This window comes from Wyeomyia smithii, chromosome 2, assembly GCF_029784165.1.
Source record: "Wyeomyia smithii strain HCP4-BCI-WySm-NY-G18 chromosome 2, ASM2978416v1, whole genome shotgun sequence".
NCBI classification, from domain to species: Eukaryota; Metazoa; Arthropoda; class Insecta; order Diptera; family Culicidae; genus Wyeomyia; species Wyeomyia smithii.
Window position 1 is genome coordinate 71,660,003 of NC_073695.1, and position 13,719 is coordinate 71,673,721.

A 13,719-nucleotide genomic window follows, 5' to 3' on the forward strand; every position below is an offset into this window, starting at 1 on the left:
CTTGTTTCTTGTTTCTTGTTTCTTGTTTCATGTTTCCTGTTTCTTGTTTCTTTTTTCTTGTTTGTTGTTTGTTGTTTCTTGTTTGTTGTTTGTTGTTTGTTGTTACTTGTTTCTAGTTTCTTTGTATTTTGCTTTCTAATTCGTGGTTTGGAGCAATTCTAATATTTTAAAATTTAAAAAAGAATCTTGGCTTGCAGTCTAATTAAATATGTTGATTTACATCTGCTCATCACCGACGTTGCGTCCTACGAACATCATCAGGGCCTATATTATTTTTGGCATTTCACGTACAATTGGACATATATTAGAACAAAATGCGTTATAAGATATTGAAAACTGCTCACCAGAAACGGTAATCAAAAAGTTAAAATATTTTTGCAGTCGTGAAACAGTCGGGGCGTCAAGGGCTTGATAACGTTCATTCAAAACTCAGATACAAATTAGTTTATTTAAGAGGGTTTTGTGTTTTTTTTTGTATTTGGTGAAATAACCTATCAAGCGATACACTTCGCTTCCATCACACAATATTTACCCACTTGAATTACCTACCTCTAATCACACACAGTTACAAAAAAAGGAACTATATAGGTACTATGTAGATGAATCAACAGGGGTAGACAAAATGATTGAGGCAGACAAAATTTTGTCAACTTTCGAATAGTCAGAACTTAACGAAAAAATAATCAATTTTGATGAAACCAGTTCCATATTACTGGAAAACTATTCTAGTTTCTAAAAATTACTAGAATTTGACGAATGCGTTCTGCTAGGGTGTCCAAGGAAAATTTTACCCAACAAGAGAAAAAACTCATTCTGCGTCGAACACTCGACAGAAACGGACGTGCAAAGTTGTCGTTCTATTACAATCCGGTCCGTGTGTACGAATAGCCAAACAAAAGAGTGTATTATTCTTTCGAGTTCAAGGCCATCAGTTGACAGTCGAGTCCGTGTCGCTGTGCTGAGTGATCTCACACCCGGCTCACTGCTGGTGGCTGTATTGGTGCTGCTGTACTGGTGCTGCTGGCTGCTTTGGGTGCAGCTTCGAACGATCGGACAACCACTGCTGGAAGGAAGAAGTAAAGAGGTACGTGTTCTTGTCGGCGCTAGTGCGCTAGTGCGCTACATTTAGCGCGATGGATATAGATCCCTCGCCTCCCGTGCCACCATCCCCGAACCCCCCTGACCCTGATCCTTCTGTTACCCCCTCCCCTGTTCATTCTCCAGTCCCCCCTCGCCCCAGGCTTTACCCGGACGGATCTCAACAGGGCAGCTATACTGTTTATTTTCGTCCAAAGGCAGGAGTGAATTCAAAGCGATTTAACATACTGCAAATTTCTAAAGACCTGACGAAGGGGTACAAGGCCGTGACCGAAATTTCCAAGGTCCGACCTAACAAGCTCCGTGTCGTGGTCAGTGATCTGGCACAGGCCAATGCTATCGCTTGCTCTGAGCTCTTCACACGCGAGTATCGCGTCTACATACCCGCACGAGACGTGGAGATCGACGGTGTCATAACCGATTCGAGTCTGTCTGTCGAGTGTATCCTAAAAAGCGCAACCGGTTGCTTCAAAAATACCGAAACACAGGCGAAGATTTTGGATTGTAAGCAATTGCGGTCCATGTCTCTCGTCTGCGGTAAAAAAGTTTACACTCCGTCAGACTCGTTTCGCGTTACGTTTGCCGGATCAGCACTCCCTAGCCACGTCTCGATCGACCGGGATCGTCTGCCTGTGCGATTGTATGTACCCCGTGTTATGAATTGCACCAATTGCAAGCAGTTAGGCCACACAGCCGCCTACTGCTGCAATAAGGCACGATGTAGCAAGTGTGGGGAGACTCATGCGGAAGATTCTTGCAGTGTTAATGCTGAAAAATGTATTCACTGTGGGGAAAACCAGCATGAGCTCTCCACATGCCCGGTGTACATGCAGCGCAGAGATAAAATCAAGCGGTCACTTAAGGAGCGTTCAAAGCGTTCTTACGCTGAGATGCTGAAGAAGACCGTGGCCACTTCTACCATAACATCGAACCCCTTTGATCTGTTGCCCTCTGATGAAACCGATTCTGACGATTCATCAGCGGGAACATCTTATGCCAATCCTGGGGAGTCTAGGAAGAGGAAAAATGTTTCTTCTCCTAAACTTCCCCGTAAAGGTCCTAAGATTTCCCTAAGTGTAATGAAAAGTACGAACAAACCAAACAGTGCTGCGGAAAAACCGAAGCAAACTCCTCCTGGGCTTGCAAATTTAAAGTCCCAGAAGGAGTTCCCAGCACTGCCAGGAACATCTAAAACCCCAGTTGTTCCTTTTGCACATCCAGTTGATGAAACAAACTCTGGATTAGTGAAATTTTCTGACATTGTGGACTGGATTTTTGAAAATTTCAATGTACCCGATCCTATTAAAATTTTTCTTACAGCATTCCTCCCAACAGTTAGATCATTTTTTAAGCAGTTGACTGCCCAATGGCCCCTCCTTGCAGCGATTGTATCCTTCGATGCCTAATTCAACTGCGTATATGAAGGATTCTATCTCTGTCTTACAGTGGAATTGTAGAAGTATTTTACCAAAAATTGATTCGTTTAAAGTTTTGATAAATAAAAACAAGTGCGATGCATTTTCCCTTTGTGAAACTTGGCTTACTTCAAATATTGACCTCAACTTCCATGATTTTAATATTATTCGCCTTGATCGAGACACCCCATATGGAGGAGTACTTTTAGGGATTAAAAAGTGCTATTCTTTCTATCGTATTAACCTCCCCTCGATTCCAGGCATCGAAGTTGTCGCATGTCAAATGACAATACAAGGTAAAGAGCTTTGTATTCCTCCAAGAGCACAGGTTGGACAACGGCTGCTCTTTGACATGATAGAACTTCTTCCCTCGCCACGTTTGATTTTGGGAGACTTCAACTCTCATGGCGTGGCTTGGGGTTCCCCATACAATGATAACCGCTCCTCTTTAATCTATAACCTTTGCGATGACTTCGACATGACTATTTTAAACAACGGTGAAATGACACGTATCCCGAAACCTCCAGCGCGCCCAAGCGCTTTGGATCTATCCTTATGTTCGACGTCGCTACGGTTGGATTGCACATGGAAGGTAATCCTCGATCCTCACGGTAGCGACCATTTGCCTATTCTTATTTCAATAAATAACGGGTCAACTCGCATGCGACCAATTGACATTCCGTATGACCTCACACGGAATGTCGATTGGAAGTTATACGAGGATATGATTTCAAAAGCGGTCGAGTCGATTCAACATCATCCACCACTTGAAGAATACAACCTCCTCGCGGGCTTGATTCTCGACACCGCGTTGCAAGCCCAAACGAAGAAATATCCCGGCGTAACGATCAAAGAACGGCCTCCCACTCCGTGGTGGAACAAAGAGTGCTCCGATGTCTACACGCAAAGATCCGACGCGTTTTTGGCCTTCCAGAAGGGAGGTATACCTGGCGACTATTTACGGTATTCGGAGCTTGATACCAAGCTTAAAAGCTTGGCTAAAGCAAAGAAACGCGGATATTGGCGTCGGTTCGTGAACGAGACATCGAGGGAGACATCGATGAGCACTCTTTGGAACACAGCCCGAAGAATGCGGAATCGCGTAACGGTCAACGAAAGCGAGGAGTCTTCAAGTCGGTGGATATTTGATTTTGCCAGGAAAGTATGTCCGGACTCTGTTCCTGAGCAAAACATTGTTCGCGATGCGTCTCCGGGCCACGACGCGATAGAATCACCTTTCACGATGGCAGAATTTTCAGTTGCCCTCCTGTCCTGTAACAATAACGCGCCTGGGTTAGATAGAATCAAATTCAACTTGTTGAAGAATCTACCCGGAAATGCCAAGAGGCGCTTGTTGAACTTGTTCAATAAGTTCCTGGAGCAAAACATTGTACCGCAGGATTGGAGGCAAGTGAAGGTGATCGCCATCCAAAAACCAGGGAAACTAGCTTCTGATCACAACTCTTATAGGCCGATTGCAATGCTATCCTGCATCCGGAAATTGATGGAAAAAATGATACTCCGTCGTTTAGACCACTGGGTCGAATCAAATGGTCTGCTATCAGATACTCAATTTGGCTTCCGTCGTGCCAAAGGGACGAATGATTGTCGTTGCTTTCAACAGATATTCAGCTGGCGTATGCTCGCATAGAGCAAATGGCGTCTGCGTTCTTGGACATTAAGGGGGCTTTTGATTCCGTTTCTATTGACATTCTTTCGGGTAAACTTCACCGACAAGGATTTTCTCCAATTTTGAACAATTTTTTGCACAATTTGTTGTCCAAAAAGCACATGCATTTTACGCACGGCGATTTGGCAACTTTTCGCATTAGCTACATGGGTCTTCCCCAGGGCTCATGTTTAAGCCCCCTTCTTTACAACTTTTATGTAAATGACATCGACGAATGTCTGGCAAATTCATGCACGATAAGACAACTTGCAGACGATAGTGTAATCTCTGTTACAGGAGCCAAAGCTGCCGATTTGCAAGGACCATTGCAAGATACCTTGGACAATTTGTCTGCTTGGGCTTTACAGCTAGGTATCGAATTCTCTCCGGAGAAGACTGAGATAGTAGTTTTTTCTAGGAAGCATGAACCTGCTCAGCCTCAAACACAATTAATGGGTAAAACGATTTCTCAGGTTTTGGTACACAAATATCTTGGTGTCTGGTTCGACTCTAAAGGCACCTGGGGTTGTCACGTGAGGTATCTGATGAAAAAATGTCAACAAAGAGTGAATTTTCTTCGTACAATAACCGGACAATGGTGGGGAGCCCACCCAGGAGACCTTATAAGGCTTTACCAAACAACGATACTGTCTGTTATTGAGTATGGGTGTTTCTGCTTCCGCTCCGCAGCAAGCGTATCGCCTTGGGTTGCATGCAATCGACCCATACGATGAGTTTGAAGATCTTAGCTGGAGTACTACCATTGAAAAACCGCTTCTGGAGCCTGTCTTCTCGTATTCTAATCAAATGTGGGGTCTTGAACCGTCCCGTGATTGAAAATTTTGAAAGGTTAATCGAACTTAATTCTCAAACCCGTTTTATGACATTGTATTTCAATCACATGTCCCAAAATATTAACCCTTCTTCGAATATTCCAAATCGTGTCGACTTATCAAATACTTCTGATTCTACTGTGTTTTCCGATACATCCATGATAGAAGAAACTCGTGGAATCCCGGATCATTTACGCGTGCAGCAGATCCCTAAAATTTTTTCCAATAAATATAGGAACATCAACTGCGACAATATGTACTACACTGACGGATCACTTCTTGATGGGTCCACTGGCTTCGGTATCTTCAATAACAATTTAACCGTCTCCCATAAGCTCGATAATCCTGCTTCTGTTTACGTCGCAGAATTAGCTGCAATTCAGTACACCCTAGGGATTATCGAAAAAATGCCCACGGACCATTATTTCATCTTTACGGACAGTCTCAGTTCCATTGAGGCTCTCCGATCGATGAAAGATGTTAAGCACTCTCCGTATTTCCTGGGGAAAATACGGGAACATCTCAGTGCTTTATCCGAAAAATCTACTCAGATTACCTTAGCGTGGGTCCCTTCTCACTGCTCGATACCGGGTAATGAGAAAGCGGACTCTTTGGCTAAGGTGGGCGCAACAAACGGTGATATTTATGAAAGACCAATTGCCTTTAATGAATTTTTCGCATTTGTACGTCAGAATACGATCATCAGTTGGCAAAATTCTTGGACCAAGGGGGAACTGGGAAGGTGGTTACATTCCATAATCCCCAAGGTGTCGACGAACCCGTGGTTCAAGGGGTTGGATGTAGGTCGGGATTTCATTTGCGTGATGTCCCGGCTTATGTCCAATCACTATAGATTTGACGCGCATCTCCGTCGTGTTGGGCTCGGGGAAAGTGGTATCTGTGCCTGTGGTGAAGGTTATCACGACATAGAGCACGTTGTTTGGTAATGCCCTGTACACCGTGACGCCAGGTCTAGATTAATAGCTTCCCTGCAGGCCGAAGGTAGGCAGCCGGCTGTTTCTGTTCGTGATGTCTTGGCGAGCCGTGACCAATCCTACATGTCCCTTATATACGTTTTCCTGAAATCCATCCACGCCCCAGTTTAGTCCTATCCCCTTCCGCCTACATCCAACCAAACGACAAGAACACGTTAAGACCCCGGATCCGGAAACAGCAATCAGACCCGCACGATACTCTCAAGGCCCGATGGAAACAACCCAATATGCCAGTCCGTAATATCTTGGCCCAGCAGCGGAACAAATTTAATATGCTGCTTACCCATGGCAATGAAAACCATCAAACAGCAAACCTGTGCTTTTAATGCAAAATATTCTAGCTTTAAGTTAGATTTAGATTCAGCTCGTAGTCGGCAGCGAGGATAAAAAATTTGCTTTTAGTTATTAAGATACTTTAGAAAGTAAGCTACCAGATATAATTGGCGCCGTTAAACATTGAATTGTATTTGTGCCGTGTCAAATAAACTATAGATGAAGAAAAAAAAAAGAGAAAAAACTGCCAAAAACAACACCCATACTTAATTAATTCATATCTCAATGGTTTTTCGACAGATTTTCAACCCTTGGGTACCAATTAACTCGGCATAAATTCTTGTTTATAGGAAACTAGTTGACCTGGCAAACTTCGTCCCGCCTATTTTTGTGTTTAATTTAATAATTTTCAACATTCCAAATTCATTGATTTCTTGCGATTTGTTTATATCGTTTGAAATGATTGGTTTTATCGGAACGACAACATCCTCGACTTTTGCCTTTAGTACATCACCTTTATTCCGGAAATACTCATATTGGGTGGTTTTCAGTTATTTTCGTTGTTTTTCAGAAACTGAAAGTGGTCATCTTCGAATTCAAGATGGTGTCCAGGGTCAATGCTTGGCTTCTATACATTATTTCGATCACGGAAATATTCATATGTAGTAGTATTCGGCAGTTTCCCAGAAGTTGCCATCTTACAATTCAAAATGATGTTTGAGGTCAATTTGAGCTCCATGCATCATTCTGGTTAAAAAAAATACTCATACTGGGTGATATTCGGTCACTTTAGGCTATTTTTCAGAAACCGGCAGTCACCATCCTGGATTTTAAAATAACATTTGGAGACAATTTCTGGCCCCTGAGCGTCATTCTGGTTCAAGAAACACCCATAATAGGTGTTATATAGTCATTTTCGGTTGTTTTCCAGAAACCGGAAGTCTCCATCTCAGAATTCAAAATCGATTCGGTCGATTCTAGCTCCTGTGTATCATTCTGGTATCGAAGCATCTCATATTGGATGGAAATTGGCGATTTTTGGCTGTTTTTCAGAAAACGGAAGCCGCCATCTTGGATTTTAAAATGGTATTTGGAGACAATTTCTGGCCTCTGAGCGTCATTCTGGTTGAAGAAACACGCATATTTGGTTGTTTTTGGGTCATTTTCGGCAGTTTTCCAGTCACCAAAAGTCGCCATTTTACAACTCAAAATGTTGTCTAAGATCGATTTGTGGTTTCAGTGCAACATCACGATTTCGGAAATACCCATATTGGGTCTATTTGGTTATATCTCGCTGTTTTTCAGAAACCGGATGTCGCCATCTTGGATTTCAAATTGGTATTCAGAGATAATTTCTGGCCTCTGAGCGTCATTCTGGTAAAAGAAACACCCATATTAGTTGGTATTTGGTCATTTTCGTTTTCTTTCCAGTCACCGGAAATCGCCATCTTACAATTCAAAATGTTGTTTGAGGTCGATTTGTGGCTTCAGTGCATAATAAGAATCCCGGAAATACCCATTTTTGGTCATTTCCCGCTGTTTTTCAGAAGCCGGAAGTCGCCATCTTGGATTTCAAATTGGCATTCGGACACAATTTCTGGCCTCTGAGCATTATTCTGGTTAAAAAAACACTCATATTAGGTGGTATTTGGTCTTTTTCGGCAGTTTTCCAGTCACCGGCAGTCGCCATTTCACAACTCAAAATGTTGTCGGAGGTCGATTTGTGGTTTCAGTGCATCATCACGATTTCGGAAATACCCATATTGGGTGGTATTTGATCATATACCTCTGTTTTTCAGAAAGCGGAAGTCGCCATCTTGGATTTTAAAATGATATTTGAAGACATTTTTCGGATAGAAACCGGAAGTTTCCATCTTATATTTAACAACGGCGTCTGGAGTCGAAAATTTTTCTTGCTCTCAAAAACCTCAACATATCAAATTTGGTTCCATTTGCTTGATTATTTCTCGAGATGTGCAGAAATTTGTGTGGAACCCCTCCTTTCAGAAGAAGGAGGGGTGTCGAAATATTATAGACATCTTTGTTACCCCTAGAAATATTCACCAGCCGAATTTGGTTCCATTTATTGGTTAGTTCTCGAGATGTGCAGAAATTTGTGTTTCATTTGTTTGGAACCCCTCCCTCACATAAGAGGGAGAGGTGTCGAACCATTATAGCATATTTGTTACCTCTAAAAACATTTACATGCCAAATTTGGTTCTATTTGGTGGATTGGTTCTCGAGCTGTGCGAAATTTGTGTTTCTTTTGTATGGGACCCCTCCCTTTTAAAAGAGGGAGGGGTGTCAAACTGTTATGGATATATTTGATACCCCTAAAAACATCCACCTGCCAATTTTGGTTCCATTTACTTGGTTAGTTCTTGAGATGTGCAGAAATTTGTGTTTCATTTGTATGAAACCCCTCCCTTTTAGTAAAGGGAGGGGTGTCAAACCATTATTGATTTTTTTGTTACCCCTAAAAACATCTACCTGTAAAATTTGGTTTCATTTGCTTGGTTAGATTTCGAGATATGCATGAATTTGTGTTTCATTTGTATGGGACCCCTCCCTTCTACAAGAGGGAGGGATATCAAACCATTATGGTTATTTTTGTTACCCTTAAAAACATCCACCTGTCAAATTCGGTTCCATTTGCTTGATTAGTTTTCGAGATGTGCATGAATTTGTGTTTCATTTGTGTGGGACCCCTCCCTTCCAGAAGAGGGAGGGGTCTCGAACTATCTTAGTCACCTTTCTCGGCCCCTAAAGCCCATATATTCAAAATTTCACGCCAATCGGTTCAGTAGTTTCCAAGCCTATATGGAAGAGACAGACAGACAGACAGACAGAGCTGCATTTTTATATGTTTAGACATATGAAGCTAAAATGACCAAGATGTCAGGAAAAGTTCTACGCGTTGCAAAAATGCACATTTTGACACACACTCCTGAAATCCGGAACATTTCCGGTGTTCACTGGTCACGTCAAGTTCTCAAGTAATACTAGGAAACCAGGATAGTTTCCTTGTAAAATTAAAACGGTTTCATAAAAATTTATTCACTTTTCGTGAAGTTCTGGCTTTTCAAAAATCGACAAAATTTTGCCTGTCTCAATCATTTTGTCTACCCTTTAAGTGCGCGATTAGTGTTGGTATCGTTCTAGAGCTGTTGGGCTTTTTGGTCGTTCCGCTCTCAGGTTCTCTACACTCGTAACCAGATAATCTTATTGTAAGTTCAATTGTACGTAAAATGTCAAATATATTGTAGCCCTTGATGATGGTCCCATAAAAGGACCAAAACGTCGGTGATGAGCAAATAGAAATCAACCTTATTCATTACACTGCAAATCGAAATATCAAGCCCTTCTTGAAACATCAGTACCGGTCGAGAACTTCTGTTTGATTTTTTGCTATTCAACTGCATTATTGTAATAAATTTACAGCTTTCATGATGTTCATCGCAACTTTCCTTGTATGAAAACTATTCTGGATAAAAAAAACAGTGTTTTTAAACAATTTGCTGCAAAGGAAAATATAACATAAATAAATTGGAATTTGACGCGAGGTCGACTGAAAATAATCAGTTACCTGTAGATAATCAAGCATCGTAGCGTGGCATAGGTCACATAGGGGGTGCACTAACAAAGCAAGGACTGAAGAATTTGCCGGCCTCGGACTAGCTTTCATTCTACACACAATTTACCTACAGTTGACGGATTAAACACGTATGAGTTGTATACGGTTTTTGGAAACGTGGTCGGCAAAAGTAAACAGATTCTATCACACAGCTTTAGAGAGTATGCCTCCAGGAAAGGTTCATTTCGGTTGGTTTGTGTTTCCCGCGTATACCCGTGAAATAAAGTTCCATCGTGTTGAGATGAAATGGTGATGGCGGATATTTGGTTTGGTGTCTCGTTGGGATTCTTACTCGCTTTTTACGTCGCGAAGTAAAGCGCTTGTTCCTACGTTACATTTCCCCGAGAGGCTCATCACGCCACACAGGAAGTTCACATTTCCTAGTTTCAGCTTTCAGTTTTCGTTTCGTGAACAAACAACGTAAAAGGCTGGGGAAGAGTGTGTGTCACTCATGTAGCGTATGTGACGTGATTTTTTTTTTCTAAAAGGGAAAATTTGATCAAAGGTGACTTGTATTACGGTTTTCAATAGTCGTTCTTTGGACAACGATGATGGGGTGACGACTACCGGATGCGCGTTCAATCTTTACCTTCGGTGTTGCATTTTTAATTTGCTAATAGCAGCGTCTAATTGTTGGTTTACTTTTCATTGTAGGCGTAATCCTTTGGAAGGGCAATCTCCCAGGAAGTCATCTACTCAATGTCACCGACGTCGCGCTGATGATGGTTGGGGTGTCTCTCATTGTAGAAGGCTTGTCGATTAGGAACTGAACTCTCTGAGTAGTTCAAGTATGAGTACAAATTGTTTGTTGCAACCGTGACACAAAACTATTATTAATTTTTAATATTTCATGGAAAACAGTGAGTCATAGAATATTTCGCAAAGAAAAGCTATCCATTTCTTACGCGATCTTCAAGCTTATTATCACATGTGAGCCCTAAACATCGACTACTGCATCGTCACATGTGTCATCTGTTGTGCACTCCTGTCGTTATGTACAGCGATGTGAAATCATTGTGTGTCGTCTCGTGTACTCTAATATGTAAACTATTGAGCGTACCGGCGGAAGTACCATGCCCATGACGACGGTAGCGGCGACGAATAAATGCACATCCAGCAAGTGATTCTTGGGCGATTATCTACCTACTCTCCTGCTCGAGTAAACATTTTTCATTGCCCAGCGACTAACCGATCGTTTGTGTCTGTGGGTGGGAGGGTAATCCTTAGAGAGATCCAGCTGTTGGCGGAAAATTATTTTCCCTTTTATAGCACAGGGCTTTGGGATGGCAAAGGGTTATGTTTGGTCTTACACTACATACGGAGGCTGTGCTTTCATGATGTCTTTGCCCTCTGCATACACAGCATCTGCGTTATATGGGGGTATAATAGGTGTCGACAAATTGCACCAGACTTCGCAATTACGCAAGTAGCTTTGAAAGTTGAGCTTCATAAATTGAATGGAAGTTTTATGATAAAATCCGTTCGTATTCACTCATAACGAGCTTACTCGGAAAAATAAACCGATTTAATAGTAAAGAGGATTGAATGTCCATCACATTACGTTACTTCTGCTCTCAATTTCAATTGTCAGAAAAAGTCGAACTTATCTGTTTCTTATAACAAGGACAAGAGAGTACAAACAAGTAATTTATTTGTTAAATCATATTTCACCTACCTCTGATCCCCTGACCACCAAACAGTCCCAGCTCCAGCGAGGTCACCGGCTGTGTGCAGCCCAGCAACAGCAGCAGAAGTATGATTCCGGGCAACCACCTGAAAACAGAAGGAAGGAACGAGAAAATTCGGAGAAAATCGTTAGTGCGATAAATTCAATGTGCGGACGTGCGTGAGAATGGGAGCATTGGATCTAAATTAAACTACTAGAGATGATCAAAATGTGTCCCTGGGCGGAGGGTATGAAAACTAGGATTGCCCAACACGGCTGGTAATAAAACTTGTTTTTCAATTAGAGAACCGCCGTAAAGATCTTTGATACGGGTTTTCGATGGGCCTTCGCACAGCGTAATTTGAGTCATTCGTACGCGGAAAATGAGTTGATGTCTGGGTCTGGCTATATTTTATACGATTCGGAACCTATGTCAAGGGCAGATGGCGGCACACGGCTTCAGTTTCGTCCGTTCGCATTTGTTACCAGCTGCGAGCGCTAAAGACCATACGCCAACTAGACGGAAAGACACTTTTTACGAAATATTCAAATTAATTGGCGAATCACACAGCATCGGCAGTCTGCTGCACGGTCAGCGCCAGGCAACCAGAAGAAAACATAAGCATGCAAGCGTTTCGGTACTAATTTATTCGGGTTCACTTTTTATTGCTTTATCTGCATCTGCCGTTCTACGCATATTTGTCCCATGTTCCAAATCATACAAATGAGAAAAACGTTGTTAAAGTTTTACAATACTTTTACGCATTGCGTCAATGTGACAAATGCAATTATGGGCTTCTAACCTGTTTTACCTTGCAATAGACTGTTTTCAATTTTCAAATTCTTTTCCATAAAAATACCCACTGGGACAATAATGCCGAGAAATTTGCCTTCCAATAGGTAATTTCTACGCATATCAGTCCCACCACGTGCATTCGATGTTTCCCAATACAAAGTTCGTACTGGGGATACAAGGCTGTTTAATCTTTCACGAAAATGATACTCGAGATGAAAATTTAGTTGATTGAATAAGTATCAGATGACTTACCATTACAAAAAGGAATTGTTTTTTTTAGATTGCCCATTCCTATCATATTTGAAAGTTATTGGCCTTTTACCATTTTGGCTGCCCACAAAAGACAGTTCTTACAACTTCCAATTAGTATGAATCTCAACCATTTATCCTCTCATATGCTCTAAAAGGAAAAGCATTCATATTACAAACCAGCAAACAAGGTTTAGGTATCCCTAACAAAGATATGACCGTATCGCATTTGAATAATCAAGCAAAGTGATCTTCGGTACCGACTTTCTGAAACCCGTAATGTAACCGAACGTTGTTAGAAAGTCTTTAGTGCCCTGTAGCACTTCTCAAGTTGTAAACATGGGAATTAGTGGTTAGTGGGATGAATTAGAATAGAAAAAGTCTAATGGGACAAATATATGTAGAAAATCATCGATGGGACAAACAGACTTGGTATGGTTTTTCAAGATTTTCGGAACAAACAATGTTATTTTTAAAACTTTTTCAAAAATATACATGAAAATAGACTCATTGGTGATAAAAAACGAAAATCGACCAAAAGTAACATGGGACAACTATGCGTAGAACGGCAGTGCTGCTCTCTATAATGGATTCGAGAATGGTTCTTGGGAACGTGGCATGCTGAGGCAATAAATTAGCGGCGTTTTCGAATCAATCGTTGCGTCTCGTGTCTAAATTATTACTTATCTTTATTTAAGATGAAGCAAGTATGAGAAAAGATCATTCGTTCGATCAAAACGAATCAAAGAAAAAGTAGTCAATGTGTTACTTATACAGTTGATATTATCTGTACGTTGTTGAAATGTTCATAAATTAATTAGTATTCATTCACTAAGGAAACATATTTCAAATGTCAGTTTTCGGTTTATGATGACTACGATACACAAATAACAGAATTTGTGCGGTATCTACCCATTTTTTTCACAATGTGTTCAGAATTTAGGCGGTATTCTCCAAACAATTTATTTTAACATTTTTACGCGGGTTTTATAATTCTCTACATTTTTTCCACGGGATTTTTGTGGAGTTTTAACTAGCACCCTTTTGTAAAAAATGACTATTATTTTTTCTTGCCTTGGATTGGAGAGTAT

At 41.3% G+C, this 13,719-nt stretch overlaps 1 protein-coding gene across 14 annotated transcripts in view; it reads right to left on the reverse strand.

The window, feature by feature from the left end:
* Positions 1 to 13,719, reverse strand: part of LOC129725247 (collagen alpha-1(XVIII) chain) — a 698,730-nt gene that overhangs the window by 428,298 nt on the left and 256,713 nt on the right. For all 14 annotated transcript variants that reach the window (XM_055680820.1, XM_055680831.1, XM_055680826.1 and 11 more), the window contains exon 4: positions 11,593 to 11,690. In XM_055680820.1, the coding sequence (XP_055536795.1) occupies positions 11,593 to 11,690 (98 nt within the window). The remainder of the gene's footprint in view (positions 1 to 11,592; positions 11,691 to 13,719) is intronic.